The sequence below is a fragment of the Pseudoliparis swirei genome, chromosome 2 (assembly GCF_029220125.1).
Source record: "Pseudoliparis swirei isolate HS2019 ecotype Mariana Trench chromosome 2, NWPU_hadal_v1, whole genome shotgun sequence".
Taxonomy (NCBI): domain Eukaryota; kingdom Metazoa; phylum Chordata; class Actinopteri; order Perciformes; family Liparidae; genus Pseudoliparis; species Pseudoliparis swirei.
In genome coordinates, this window is record NC_079389.1 from 18,094,697 (window position 1) to 18,109,906 (window position 15,210).

Genomic DNA, 15,210 nt, shown 5'->3' on the forward strand with positions numbered 1-15,210 from the left:
AAGGTCATGGAAAGGTCAACATCTTCTTTTTACCATAGCGCAGTCAATTTCTATCCACTTGGCATGCAACTAATGCCAAAATGTTCATAATTCAATGCCCAATCTTTTGATATGCGAAGGTATGCGCTCTACCGAGTGCCCGTTCTAGTTTTCTATCCGTCGGCCGAAAATTCGTCTTTTCGGTTGTTTCCTTATTTCAACTCGTCAGCCATCGAGAAGCGTGAAGCACTGACCTGTAAGAAAGGTGCTATGCAAATAAAGTTTGATTGATTCTAACTTCCACGAGTCAGACGTTACTTCCCTGGAGTAAAGTCCTCCATCCCACCAGAGGACATGTGTTAGTGGTCCAGAGACAGTCGGTGACTGAACACGATAAAACCCTTCAGAACCTTTCCAGAACACTGAAGGCATCGCACGACATTGTGCAACATCGTAAATGTTGACGTTTTCGATCTTGTGTTTCGATTGAAGGCTTCTGTGGAATAAAAAAAAAACATAAGCGTCTCTCCCCTTCAAGGAGAATCTTCAGTGCCGAAACGCTGAAGTAAAGTTATACATTATATAACACATCGGGATAAGTCACCACCGCAAAGGTTCGAGCCACAGTGGTGATTAACGCTGCAGCGCTCGACAGCACAGACACGGGCAGCCGACCTGGCAATGTTATCAGGATTTATTGGAATTTTGTACATTACTTTGATACACTAACAACAATTTACAATTAAATAAGAATATAACGATTAAAAATAAATGCGATATTAATATGCTGATTTGCACACATGCCTACATACACAGTCATGATGTCTCACATGTGACGTAAATGTCGACAGAGAAACTACATGTCTAGTTTGTACAGAGGTTTCTTTTTAGAGAGAGAGAGACAGAGAGAGAGAGAGAGAGTGACGGAAGTGGGTTAATAACATCCCTCCATCCGAGAGGGATCAATGGAGACTGATAGTTAGACTATTGATCCGATGAGTCCGACATTGTTGGGCGAATCCTTAGGCCGGGCGAATGAATCCGACTGCACAGCATGTCGTCGCAGAGCACAGACACAGGCCTGTGTGCACTGAACTAAACACACACACACACACACACACACACACACACACACACACACACACACACACACACACACACACACACACACACACACACACACACACACACACACACACACACACACACACACACACACACACACACACACACACACACACCTCCTGATAATTTATTTTCTCGCAGGGGTAAACATGTTTGTGTGAGAAGGAGGAGTGGGAGGTCTGGCGACACACGCTCACACATAGCAGGGGGGTTGCGCAACAGTGGCTGCCTTTAAAGAGCGTGCGCAGTCAGGTGGGGGGGGGGGGAACTCCCATCTAACAGTCCCAGCATTCCTCTGGAGCAAAGTTATTGGCGGTCGTCACATCCAAGTGGCGGTCAGGTCAGGTGGTTCCTTCCTGAATGTGTTTGCGTGTGTGTGTGTGTGTGTGCCCGTGTGCTTTTTCTATGTGACGGACGATAAATGGGGAGGAAGTCCAAAAGGAGTCGGGGGCTGTTTCAAGTTCACGACCCTCCCTCGTCTGAGCAACGCTGCTCGCAAATCCAAAACAGGACGGAGATATATGCGTGCGTCAGCGCGGGTTGGCCGGAAACAAAAAAACATCAACCCGGGCGTTTGATCCCCACGCGGGGTCTGAGACATGCTCCAGGCATTCATCACGTCCCCGTTGTTACCAGGACAGTGCGTTCTCATTTTACACTGGAGTCATACACACGATCACGGGCTCGTTAGAGACCACATGCTCCAGAACCTCGTCCTAGAGGGACGCGCCAGAGTAGCGAAACACGAGATCACGCCAACGCTGACGGACGTAAGGCGTCTGTAAAATACAAAAAACACACAATCCTCAGTCCCGATACAGCTGAAATAAAGTTGTGTAATCGGATACAGAAGGCGGGTTGAGGATACATCGTGAGAAGTCACAACCAGACGACAAGCGTCAGAGCAGATCTTGAGGTTTTGAGTGTGTGAGATAAGAAGTGTGTGTGTGTGCGTGTGTGTGCGTGTCAGTCTTAGGCATTGGACAGCATCGTAGATGTGAAGATCTGCTGCAGTATTTGGGGGATGTGCTTGGTGTCCATGGCAACGAAGGAGCGCCCTGCTGGAAGGGTCTTTTGGAGTCTGAATGAGAGAAAGAAAGAAAACACAGATAGAAGTGAAACAGAGGGACTGAGCTTCAGCAACACAATCGCTTCCCGAGAAGAGAAAGACGGACTTGTTTGCAGTGACAGAGTGCAGTGTGTGTGTGTGTGTGTGTGTGTGTGTGTGAAAATGGAAGGGCTGTCACTCGCATGGAGCAGTGTAGGAACAAGACAACTCGTTCTAGGTCTTCTATTTAAACTCACCGCACCCGATGGCATTCTTTCTTTCTTTTGTTCTTCTTTCATCCCCCCCACTTACTTACACATTCTTCTTGTTCAATCAGTAGTTGACACACACACACACACCGACACGCACACACACACCGACACGCACACCATAGATATTACGCAACTCTAAAGGCTCCCCATAACTAAAAACCTCCGCGTGCATCCTTCCATGACAGGTGTATATATTAACCTCATTCAGGTGTATATATTAACCTCATTCCTGACCCCACATTCGGACTTCAACCCATAAACTGAATATAGTTTGAAGTGCTTTCAGAGTTCATTTGGCATCAGGAGTTAAAGAGTAATTCCTCCTATCGCTGGTTCAAAGGGTCAGAGATCTCTTTCTTTCCTTTCCTTCCTCTCTTGGTGTTCCTCCTCTCCACGAGCGTCATTGTCATTCTTTATTGGTTTTCTATGACATAATAAAAATAAACTTTAGCAGGATCCCTACTAATTGCCAACATGGCTACTGTTCAAATCGCGGCCATTTTGAGGTATCTGCATGGACTCCATCTCCATCTCCCTCATCTTATTGTTCACTTCCTGTCATCCGTCGCCTTCTTTGGCTAATGTACCCTTTTCTTCCCCTTCACCTTTCCTTCCCATTTCCTCCTGTGCTCGTCCCTTATTTGCACCCTAGATGCCGCCTCCCCCTCCGCCCCCCGCCCCCGCCTCCTCACCTTTCGGCCTGATCGCCGAGGGACCCGATGAAGATGGCGAAGGCGTTGACCTGCGGGTCGGAGGTCAGGACTTGGGCGAAGCGCTCGGGCCGGATGCCGTAGCGCTCCAGGTTGGCGTCGCTGAGCACCACCAGGAAGTGCTCGTCGGCCTCCTCCCGCGCCAGCTCCTTGACGCTGGCGGCGGTGGCCTCCAGAGTGTAATCGCCGCTCATGCAGAACTGGGAGTGGGCGTGCATGTTCTGCAGGGTGAGGGAGGAGCGAGAGAGAAAACAGCGGAATAAGACCGAACCCTCACGTATTGTCATTGTTTCTGTTGTTTGTTTATTGTGTAAAGTGCCTTTTCATAGACGACAGACCCCGGCTTTTTCAGTCTGTTTTCGGGGGGTTGGGTCGACAAAACGAGATGCGGACGGATGACGACAGCGTACCTTGATGACTTTCAGCCTCTCTTTGTTATTCTTGGGCACTTTGTCCGCTCGGACCAGCTCGATGTCGTAGCCGTCGCCCGAGTGGCCCACGATGTCGTACTGCGGGGGACAAAACACTCAAATAGAGGGGAACGATGGATACAAAGAAGGTCGCGTGTATCGCACCGCGTGAACAGGAACGTCCACCGTGACATCGTTCTGTTGTTGAATCCGCCTCGGGCTGGAACCGACTGTGGGCCGAGGCGTAAAGACCCGGGTGTGACGGTGCCGAAATGTCCCACCGGATCTTATGGAAGAAGATTGTCGTCTCCAAGCTGCGCCCGCGACAGCATGCCTGCCCCCCCCCCGGCCTGCCGTGGACCACACACGTCACGAGGGGCGAACATAAACCCAGGTCATCCCGGCACCGTGGGCTCCAGTCAGCTATTCCAGGACTCGGGTGTTATGCGTATGAGCCGTTTCTAATATGGGCCATTCTGCCTGCGCTGGTCAGAGGTCTGTGTGTCTGTTCACAACGCTGTTGCTGGGGAAGAAGCCTGGGGCGTATTTATCTATCAAAATGTCAAATCTATTTTGTACTATAATCTTTTTTTAAATTAATTTGTATTTATTATTTGTCAAGTGTAATTTATTATTTACGACTTCTTTTAATACAAAATATTCGAATTAAATACAAAATGTGAATAAAATGAAAGTGTTGAGTTTTTCCACAACATTGATATGTACAAATCTGTGCTAAATTTTTGACCTGTAAATGCGTGTGTGTGTGTGTGTGACACACTGATACGTGATCAGTATAAGCATGGGTTGAGTGTCACTTAGGGGCCAGGAAGTCTGTCTCCCTTTTTTACACACAGTCATATCCTCCCCTCCCCCCCCCCACTTCTCTCTACACTGGGTATTAAAAAGAAGTATCCAGATGACCTTAATGACTTTGTAAAAGTTGTAGTTTGCGGTTGCACAGCCAACCCGGCGGCACCTCAGCCCCAGAGCGCCGCTCACCTTGAACCGGTGCTCGTAGCTCTCCAGCGCCTCCATGACCATACACACGGCCTCCATGGAGCGCTCCAGCCGGCCGTCCACGCCGTTGAAGCGGTACATGCTGCCCGACACGTCCACTAACACCCGCAGGCGCTTGGGCTTCTGCTGAGGACTGCCCGGCTGTTAACACACACACAGGGCAACACTTTCAACAAAAAACGTTGGCCGCGACTGACGACTCGATTAAAGAGAATGACTTAAAATAACGTTTGACACAAGGAGAACATTTAAAAACGGGTAGAAATTACTTAATTTAATACCTTCACGCCAGACCAAAAGTATGCAACGCTCAGAGCTGAATAAGGTGGAAAAACATGGCGTGTATATTTAGGTTAGTGTGTGTTTGTATGATTAGTGTGGGAACTATCTCTGTGCTGTGTGTGTGTCTGTCTGTATTCAACCACACATGTGAAATGACTAGAGACGGTCAGTGAAGCACAAGGTTTAATAATAATCTCACACGCACCACTGGAATGTATCGCATGACAGATAAAGTTCATAATGATGTGTGTTGGTCTGGGCGTGAGTGTGTGTGTGTGTTTTTTAAAAGGTGCGGCCCTGGAAAAACAACGTGTGTTTTAAATATCTGCATCACACACACACACACCTCTGGGTCCAGCTCGGTCCTGCGCTTGTATATCGCCTTCTCTCCAGTCAGCCCATCAATGATTTTAGCGTCATCCAGTTCTCCCAGTGCCTGGTTCTTCAACCACTCCCGCTCTTTCCCTTTAGCCTGAAAACAAAACACACACACACACACACAAACACACTGCATTTCAAAATATGTCTGGGGACAATGATTTCATTTTGGTGGGGCAGATTGGGAAACGCAAAAATAAATAAACAATGTAATTCAGGCTGACGCATTACAGACAACGAGAAATATTTACAGCCTCAGCCCGAGAGGAGGGAAGGAGGTCGCGGCCGGTTGCACGTGTTTATATATATATAAATATAAATTTATATAAAGGAACAAATCTAATTATATATATATATATATTTATATAAAGGAACAAATCTAATTATTAAAAAAATATTTAAAGAAATTTATATATATATATTTTTGATTCACACACAATTATTTCTTGTTTTTGAAAACATGTAAAAAAATAACTTTTAATTTAAGTAATCTATCTATAAATCTCTGATTTGTGACTCCTTCTGTGTACATTCATTAACACCGAGACTGACAGAAGCTTAGATTTATATGACTGATATTTACATGTTACAAAGAAAACCTGTATATTCAAAGAATAAAATATCAACTATATAGTTATACGATGTCATAACTGTTCATCAGCGAGTCGGCCTGTGGGAAGCGACTGTTTTTCGCGGTGGTCACATGGGAGGAGGGAGGAAAAGCAGCATCACTTTCCTCGTCTTCGGCCCGCTCCCTGAGGAAGGAGCGCTGCTTTCGAGAACAGGAGGTGAACAAAAGCAGGAACCCAACCCGCTCCCCCCCCCGAACGGGGTCACGGGGTCACGGCGATACGAGTAAGGACTGAGGGCTGCTTTTTTTCACACGTACACACACAAAGGAATATAGATTGTCCGTCATGTCATACTCACAGGACCCATGACTTCACGTCGGATAAGAGTATGAACTTTTGGAACTTTTGTTTTCCCTTCAGCCGTTTAGTATTCCCCGAGGAGAAATCTGTCAAATGAGGACTAAAGGCACTTGCAGTAGTAGAGAGTATATATACTTTCTCTAATAGTTTCAAGTATTAATGAAATGTCTACACTACAGGCACAAAACCTAAACTAGGAAATAAGTTCAACGGCTACATGCAAATTTGATAAATTATACACTACCGTTCAAAAGTTTGGGGTCACCCAGACAATTTCGTGTCTTCCATGAAAACTCACACTTTTATTTATCAAATGAATTGAACATTTCATAGAACATATAGTCAAGACATTGACAAGGTTAGAAATAATGATTAATATTTGAAGTATTAATTGTGTTCTTCAAACTTCAAGCTCAAAGGAAGGCCAGTTGTATAGCTTATATCACCAGCATAACTGTTTTCAGCTGTGCTAGCATAATTGCACAAGGGTTTTCTAATCAGACATTAGTCTTCTAAGGCGATTAGCAAACACAATGTACCATTAGAACACTGGAGTGATAGTTGATGGAAATGGGCCTCTATACACCTCTGGAGATATTTCATTAGAAACCAGACACTTCCACCTAGAATAGTCATTTACCACATTAACAATGTATAGTGTGTATTTTTGATTAATGTTATCTTTATTGAAAAAACAGTGCTTTTCTTTGAAAAATAAAGACATTTCTAAGTGACCCCAAACTTTTGAACGGTAGTGTATATGATAATGACATGATGCCATTTGTATTGTAGACACTGGCAAGTGAGCGGCATGCATGAAACAATACACGGTCCACACGGGCTTCATGGGAGTCTGAAGCTGTTCAGCTGGGTTTTCCATCCCGAGGATGTTCATTATCCCCGTCAGGGTGATGAGGGCTGCCACAAAGCGAGGGGCTGCCGCGGCCCCCTTTGTTCGCGCGGCGGTTGCATCACGCACAAGGTCGGTCACGCACAGGTTTCTATCTTTGACGGTGTCGTCATAAGCTCGCTGTCAACGTTCGCACCATAAATATCTCACCTCCCTCCGCATGACTCCCAACATGTTACGACAACCTCTGTTAAAGATCCGACTCATTTCCCTGGCTTTTATTATTCCCCAGGGCGTAGAAATTAAGAGCGAGTATGTGCCGCTCTGCGATTTTTGTGTGTGTGTTTTTTTTGGCCAGTTAGAACTTATTTCCCACTCTGATGCGCTTGATGAATTTGTGCCGGTGTGTTTACGATAAACAGAGAAGGGGCTTCCCTTTAGGGAGGCTGACGGAGGTTTGAAACAATACGTTGTTTGAAAGCTCGCCAACTCTGTGTGTGTGTGTGTGTGTGAGTGTGACTCCTTGAATCACTCTTCAGGTATGACACAAATAACATAACAGCAACACACAGAATGGTATAATCTAAAGTCCAGAGGACCCAGCGGGAAAGAAGCCGGGGGCTCCGAGGACCCACACAAACAATAACCAACGCTCACGTTCAAAGCCACTGCTGGCATGGCCGCAAACACCTGGATGGAAAACACAAATACACACACACACACCACAACATATACAAAGAGAGCTTTACACCTGGACAGGAGAATAATAGAGCGAGGCTAAGTGAAGCTGCTCTGTAATCATCCTCGAATGCTGCGTGATTTTCCTCGTCACACACGCACACACACACACACACACGCTCAGCCATGCATCAACACACATTATTTCCCCGAAAAGAAGCTCAAACAAAGGGAGGAAAATCAAACCCGAAATAATGAAACGGAGACGACATCACATCCTGGATATTTAACCGCCGCTCCCTACGCTCTTGCTTTTTCACGGCGCTCGACCAATCAGGGGTCTCCGGTGGGACAACGCCCCCTCCTTCCTGGCCCTGGGGTTGCATGAGGTCAACCGATTGTCATCCAACAACTTGTACGACCTCCACCAGAGCCAACTGGCCCGCGAGCATTCCTGTCTGACTGAAAAGCAAAAGGCTATTTCATCTGAACCCAGCGTTCAGCTTAACTCTCCCGTCACGTCAAAGAGATGTTTTAAACCAAACAACGTTTACTGGAAATACTATAAAGGTGTTTAGGTTTCCAAAAATACCAAACGTCAGGCTGAATTTACTCAGACGTGTCCACAACTGAAAACATGTGGATCATAAATTCTACTTGTGTTCAACCCAAAGTTAAAAATATTTGTGTATTGATTTTCTTTTTGGACCAACAGACCACCTGCTAAGGGAAATATCAATATGGTGACTAACTGACAGTCAGCCTGTCCATCCAACGACAATAAATCACCTCTGATAAGACTTTAATTGGATTATTTTGAGGAATACTTATAATCCACTAATAATCTTCACAGCTACAGTGCAGCTCACCTGTAAACTGTCCAGGATGATGCGCAGAGACTGAACCTGCCTCCTGACGGCGCCGGAGAAGCGCTCGTACATGGCAGCGTCGTACTCGCTCATATCGATCTCCTTCAGCCTGAGATGAGGAGAGGGGGAGACACACGGAGGGAGAGACGGGCGACTCGATGAGAGAGGTTTCAAGACAAACCCCCCCCGATATCTTCCGGCACACGGAACGCCGGATTCATACGTATTGCTTCAAAAGTCTTCAACAGAGGCGAGAAAGAGAGAGAGAGAGATAGAGAGACTGGTTGCAGGATGGCACAGAGAGCAACATGCATTGTGTAGAGCTGGCATCAGCCGTGCAATCACAAACACATCAAAACTCCCTCAGTGGACATCCGCCGACAAAATGTCTGGAACAAAACATCATCATCATCATCATCATCAACACCTGGAATGTCCTTAAATCCTTCACATGAAGGGCGAAAAAAACCAAAGTAATCCCCTTGAGTCATCTTTTGTATTCATTCATTTTAAAACTTTTTTTCCTTTTGTATTTTAGATTATAGATGTGCGAGTTGATTGATCTGTGATTATTTGTCATTCCCTCCTCGATCCCCACTCCCACTCCCGCGCTGCTCTCCCCTCTCCCGCACCACCTCCTGCATCACACTCACACTTATAGTTATTTCTGACCGGCACACACAGTCTGTTCCTTTGCACTCACACCACATCGTGTCAGCCCACAGCACAGCAGAGGGACTTCCTCCACACATTCCTAGGTGTGCACGTGTGTGTGTGTGTGTGTGTGTGTGAGTGCGTATGTGGTGAGCAGACACTGTGGCCGGTGGCCGCGACTATTTCCTTCAAATTCCTGAAGCTCTACTTCAACGGGAGATCGAGGCTGAACGACGAATAGAGAGAAAGAGTTCTGGAGGTGGAGACGCGGACATTTCCCACACAGCAGACACAGAATCGTGGACTTGTGCCGACTTCCCAAACCACACCGACGGCACATAGCCTTCCACACACGAGAGATGCCTCTCCCGGCATGATTTCCCTCTTCAAATATTCTGTTGATCCGATTTAAATCTGCGAATAACGATGCATTCAGTGTCAAAAGAAAAAGCAGAATACCTGAAGAACGGTTGCTGGTTCCGATCCGTCCATCACAACCTCCCACAAGTGTAAAACGTACTGCCTATTGTGGCCGCCTTGCTACATGTTTTCTGTCTCATAAATATAGTTCACAGTTCAAATAATAAGAATTTATCCAACGCAATCAATTCATGAGCAATGCTTTCAATATTTTTTGCGGGTCTGTCTCTTTTACATTTAGGAGGCTGAAGGACACTTGAATTATTCTCATTTAATTGTTTTGTATTGTATTAATCTTAACTCGAGTTCCTGGAGCACCTTCAAAGCTATAATATATATAAATATATATATATATTTAAATAAATATATATAAATATATATATTTAAATAAATATATATAAATATATGTATTTTTTATTATTAAAATATATACAGCAATATCTAAAACATATAAATATAAAGTATATTTATAAATATATAAATATTGATAATTAATATATCTATATAAATAAATATATATTTGTATAGCTAAGATGTCATTTCAAAATGTTAAACTTTTAAAAATTCCCTTCTGATATGCGTGTACATGCTCTGGTGGGTGTTTCATGTTTTAGGCATACCGAAGCCTGTTTTTGCTTGTGTGTGTGAGTGTTTCAGGTGCTCTAGAGTTTACAGAGGGATCATAGTTTGATTGATGTTCAACCTCAAGCTAAGCAAACAAAGGAGGGAGCACACACATCTGTGAATGGGAGCTTATGGAAAAAGCCTGACGGAGTTTACCTGCGATATGAGAAAAAGGATAACAACCCACAAATCCAGCCGCCCCCTCTGGAGGTTCACTTCCGGGGTGTGTGCTCACCTGTTGTGTTCAACGGTCACGTACGGTGACATCGACTTGGAAGCAGGGTATCAGCGTGTAGCTACAAGATTTGTTTCTGGGCTGAGTGGGACACTGATAGACAGACAGACAGACAGGGAGTCACAGAAGAAATGTAGAAAAGCAAGTGAAATGAGTAAAGACCAAGGGAAGAAGAGAAGAGACACAAAAAGGAGAGGGAGAGAGGTTGTCCTCTTGGCATGAAAGCAGCCAGTGTATGAGCAGGGTTATGCAGGAGAGGGGGAGGGAGAGAAAAGAAAGTAAAGAGAACGAAACTGTTTGAAGCAAAAGAGAACAGAGACAGCCTTCATGGTGGAGCTGGTGAAAGGGGTGCCCTCTTAACCCTCCGCTCTGAAGCAAATGTGTGCGCACACACACACTCATCCATCCAATCAGGGCACTGCAGCCTTTGGTTGTTTGCCCAGGATGGAACACCATACCTGGGATGACCAGGCCCCCACACACACACACACACACACACACACACACACACACACACACACACACACACACACACACACACACACACACACACACACACACACACACACACACACACACACACACACACACACACACACACACACACACACACACACACACACACACACACTAGTTTTACAAAGTGGAAAAAGAAAACCAAAACATCTGTTCACCTCCACATGGCTTCCCACCTGTGGAGCCGACTGGGCTCGGCGACGCCTCATCGGTCGGCTTTGGGCCGTGATTTTCCTTCCCTGTGTTCTCTTTGAAGCCCCCTACCTTTCTTTGAAGGCTTTTTCGCCCATTTCGCGGGCGGCCCTGCGGACGTCCTCCGGAACGGCGTCTTTCTCAGCCTGGGAGACCTGGTGGACCTTGTGTCCTGCATCCAGCCGGTAGGGGCCCCCTTTGCCCCCCAGACCCGCCGTGTCCCTGCCGCCTGCCACGGAAGAACCAATCACACGCATCCTTTCGCCACAGTATGTCGGATTCTGACAGCTCTGTGCTAGAAGTGCAGAGCTGAGGCTAGGTGCCTTGCCCAAGGGCAGCAAAGCCCCGTACGGGCTCCTTAATCATACCGATGCGTGTGTAAACGTCATCACGGATTTCAATCAGCATTCGGGCGGACGGATGGACTTTACCTGTGCCTCCCGCCCACTGGTTTCCCCCGACGTGAGGATCGTTGTTGGGGTCGGTCTTGCCGTGTTTCGGGGCAGTGACGTCCAGGTTGCTGTCCCTCTGGATGGTAATCTAATGACGATAGAGAGATGCCATGTGGGTCAGTTAATGTTTGACTGAAATGAGCTGCGACCGAGCTTATACGACTTAAAGGGTCGGTTCAGCCCCACCTCACACACAAAATAAAAAAAACGACATACTTTTACCATCGCTACTGGTGTCCTGCCCCTTAAGGACTCTGTTTTGGCAGGAACAATGTCCCAGGAACTCTAACGGGCCGCTGCACTCTCACACAACAAGATGCAGATCACCTGATAAGATAACCACCGAAAGGACGACACTCCAAACGGAGACGCCGACGCAGTGTTTTCGACATTGTTAAAAACACTCGCTGGGGAAAAAAGAGACGGGCGGGCGGCCGGAGTCTGGCTCGCATCAGGGAGTGAGAGAGGAATGGGTCTTTCGGTGGGAGAGTAAGTGCATCCCCTGTAGCTCGGCTGCATTCTTACATACTGCAGGAATCTGAATGGTATCTGTGGGGGATGAGGCTTTGTTGTTGACGACTATGTGTGTGTGTGTGTGTGTGTGTGTGTTGTATCTTGACTGTATTTTGGTTGTTTTTTGGTCTGGGTTCGCCACAGACTGAGCGGTTGAACGGACACTTATCTAGTCGGAGCAGAAGTCCAGCTGAGGAGGACTCCTCCTCTCCCGTTTTAATATCTTGTTTTCTTTTGCATTATGCTCCGACGCTCTTCACGGTTTCATGCGAAGCCCTGAGGATGGCCTCGTTGTTGAAATGCGCTCTACAAATAAACGTGCCTTGCCTCTCTGCTAACCCCACTGTCCACACCTCCGACAGACTGCGGTGCAGCTCAGGCTCCGTCCTCACACCTACATGAAGCTGCTGCATCAGCACAGCGCTCTATATTTAGCGCGGATTAGACGGGTCAGTGTGATACAAATAAAGTGTCGGATTACAAGGACGTGATAACACTCATCGTGGGAACGAGCTCACAGTGTGGGAAACAATATTTTTGTGGAAAATCAACATTTAGAAACGGCAGAAGGCTCCCTTACAGTCAAGATGGCGGCAAAGATAACAAAAACAACAATGTGTTCATCTTTTATCGCGGCAGACTTTTATTAGATTATTACTTATCGGGTCTGCAGATAAAAATGAGAACAAACTTTTATAAAGCAGTTTGAGCCACAAAAAAAAGGGCCCAAATAAGCCATGCTTTCCTTTCTGCTGCAGGGGTAACCCTGTACACGCAGAAACACGGGGCCCTGGGAAGACCCAAGACACACACACACACACACACACAGTCCCAGAGTGATATGCAGACACACCATCTGTGTCGGCTGTTGACGTTACAGATCTACATGAGAAAAAAAACGGTCAGTTCCCTGCATGACAACACCAGTGAGGAGAGAGGGGGGAGGGGCTGTTTTATTAACCAGCAGGGTCTCAAACATCACCACTGTCCCTGGTGTCCCATGCAGCTGCAAACCAACAGAGCATCTGCGTGTCCAAAGAGCCTTTACTCATGGAGTTAGACAAGATCCACAGGAAGTGTGTGTGTGTGTTTGTACTGGTGCATGAACCAGCCGCAAAAGCCTCCGTAACCAGAGAGAGTTCGATGCCATAGCTCTGCGGTGAGGTAAAGGGTCAGAGGTCAGAGCCTCCAGGAGCTCAACTGCGCCTCGTGACGCACAGGTGAAGTCATACGGCAAAGAAACGAAAAAGAGAAAAAAAACAGCAGCACAACATGCAGCTTTGCTGCACACATGGCCGGTGCCATGCCGGGTAACGAGGGTGTGCACCTGAAGGGAATGTGCCTTCAAAGGCTGAGCTGTACTGGCTAGACATAGCATCCTCTCTGAGCGGGGATGAATGTGATTATGATCGCTTGACACACACACACACACACAGATTCTATTTCTCCCTGACAACACAGCTCCACCCCCACCAGACCTTCTGAAGGGGCCCGACTGAAGCGCAGGTTTGTTTCAGTCCACCTTTGTCGTCACACCGCTTGCAGAGGTGAAACTCTCCGGCGGGTGGCGACACATCCCCTGAATGCCCCTTCGTGCCGCGAATGTGAACTCTGGCCTCGGTCACAGCTGGTTAAAAAAAAAGCTCTCCTTTTTGTGTCAGGGAAAGTAAATGATGAGTGACGCTTTACGACGTGTGTCCGGTTTGGGCTTTTCGAAAGGGGCCCGCGCTCGGTCGTGTTTCCCACTCGGGTCGTGAAAGAGACACGAGTCATTTGGGCAATGCAGCGTCGGGACACGAGATCGCCGAACGCGGTTCTGAAAGTGATCAGCGAGCATCTGTCATCCTACGTATCCGCTTACGGCTGCCGCGCCGAAATGACATAAGACTGAACCTATAGGGCCGTTACGTTACACCTCGTTTCTATAACCAGCAACATTGAGGATACTGTTGAACGACAAAATTAAAACGGAAGAAAATAACTTCAGGAACCAGATGCCCCTCTCAGGGCACACGTTTTTAAAAATCATACAAGTTTTCAGGAGGCTTCTCGATGTTCATCCTCATGGGAAACCACCTTTCTCTTGAAATAAAGTCAACAACACGCTAATCTCATTTTACAGAGAAACAGAAAATCAAAAACTGAGGTAAGACGAGTGAGGGGCCAATGACTGTGTGAATCAATTACCCTCCCACCTGTCTCAATCCCCCCCCCTCCCCTCTCATTTATTTTCAGTGTCTCTATATGTCTCTCATCTGCGGCCCACTTCTTGTCTTGTGAGATTTATAGCCTCATAAATGTCAGATTCTTCCTTTAGACGCCTAAAGACAGAGAGTGATTTAGGATCGATGGCATGTGTGTGTGTGTGTGTGTGTGTGTGTGTGTGTGTGTGTGTGTGTGTGTGTGTGAACTTGCCCACAGCCGAGGACTTTTCGAGGAGTAAATGTGTGCCCCTGGGTGAACTTGGGTGCATGCCAGTGTGTGTGTGTCTGCGTGCCTCTACCGGAGTGTTGGAACACGTGAGATCGTCTTATGTGAGTTCATGGATCCAAGGTGTGAAGAACAGAAAATGCTGTCCTTAGTTGTGTGAACGTGTTACTTGCACATTTCAAGAAGGTTACTGTTAACTGTAAGATTGTGTCACCGCCCCGCTGCAGATTCAAAGTTTAAAGGAGTGTAGACGTGCGTGTGAGTGTGACTGATAAGCCGACTTCAGTGGCGCAAGGGGCAAAGGAGGAGAGGGGGGGGGGAGCAGGTGGCCAACCAGACACGCACACACACTGACATGCGGGTTTCAAATCAGCCATATTATACTATCTAATATTCAATACCTATTTTTGCAGAAGTAAATGTAGAACTTGGTGTCACTAATAATCTTTACTTCCCCCTTCATTGATTCCTATAAAAAATCTAACACTCACGAATTCAATAATCATATTAAAAAAATATCTATATATATTCATATTATTGAAAAGAACAAGAAAGGTGTCAAATATTTTTTGCTTTATTATAATTAATATTTTGTGAGGGTTACTTAAATTGATAAGACTG

At 46.5% G+C, this 15,210-nt stretch overlaps 1 protein-coding gene across 1 annotated transcript in view; it reads right to left on the minus strand.

The window, feature by feature from the left end:
• Positions 1-1,920: 1,920 nt before the first annotated feature.
• Positions 1,921-15,210, minus strand: part of vwa8 (von Willebrand factor A domain containing 8) — a 50,155-nt gene continuing 36,865 nt past the window's right edge. Inside the window, exons 38-45 of the mRNA XM_056425409.1 lie at positions 11,626-11,734; positions 11,267-11,423; positions 8,554-8,662; positions 5,193-5,318; positions 4,547-4,705; positions 3,545-3,643; positions 3,117-3,355; positions 1,921-2,185 (exon numbers count right to left, since the gene is read on the minus strand). Of these exons, the coding sequence (XP_056281384.1) occupies positions 2,077-2,185; positions 3,117-3,355; positions 3,545-3,643; positions 4,547-4,705; positions 5,193-5,318; positions 8,554-8,662; positions 11,267-11,423; positions 11,626-11,734 (1,107 nt within the window). The 3' untranslated portion in view covers positions 1,921-2,076. The remainder of the gene's footprint in view (positions 2,186-3,116; positions 3,356-3,544; positions 3,644-4,546; positions 4,706-5,192; positions 5,319-8,553; positions 8,663-11,266; positions 11,424-11,625; positions 11,735-15,210) is intronic.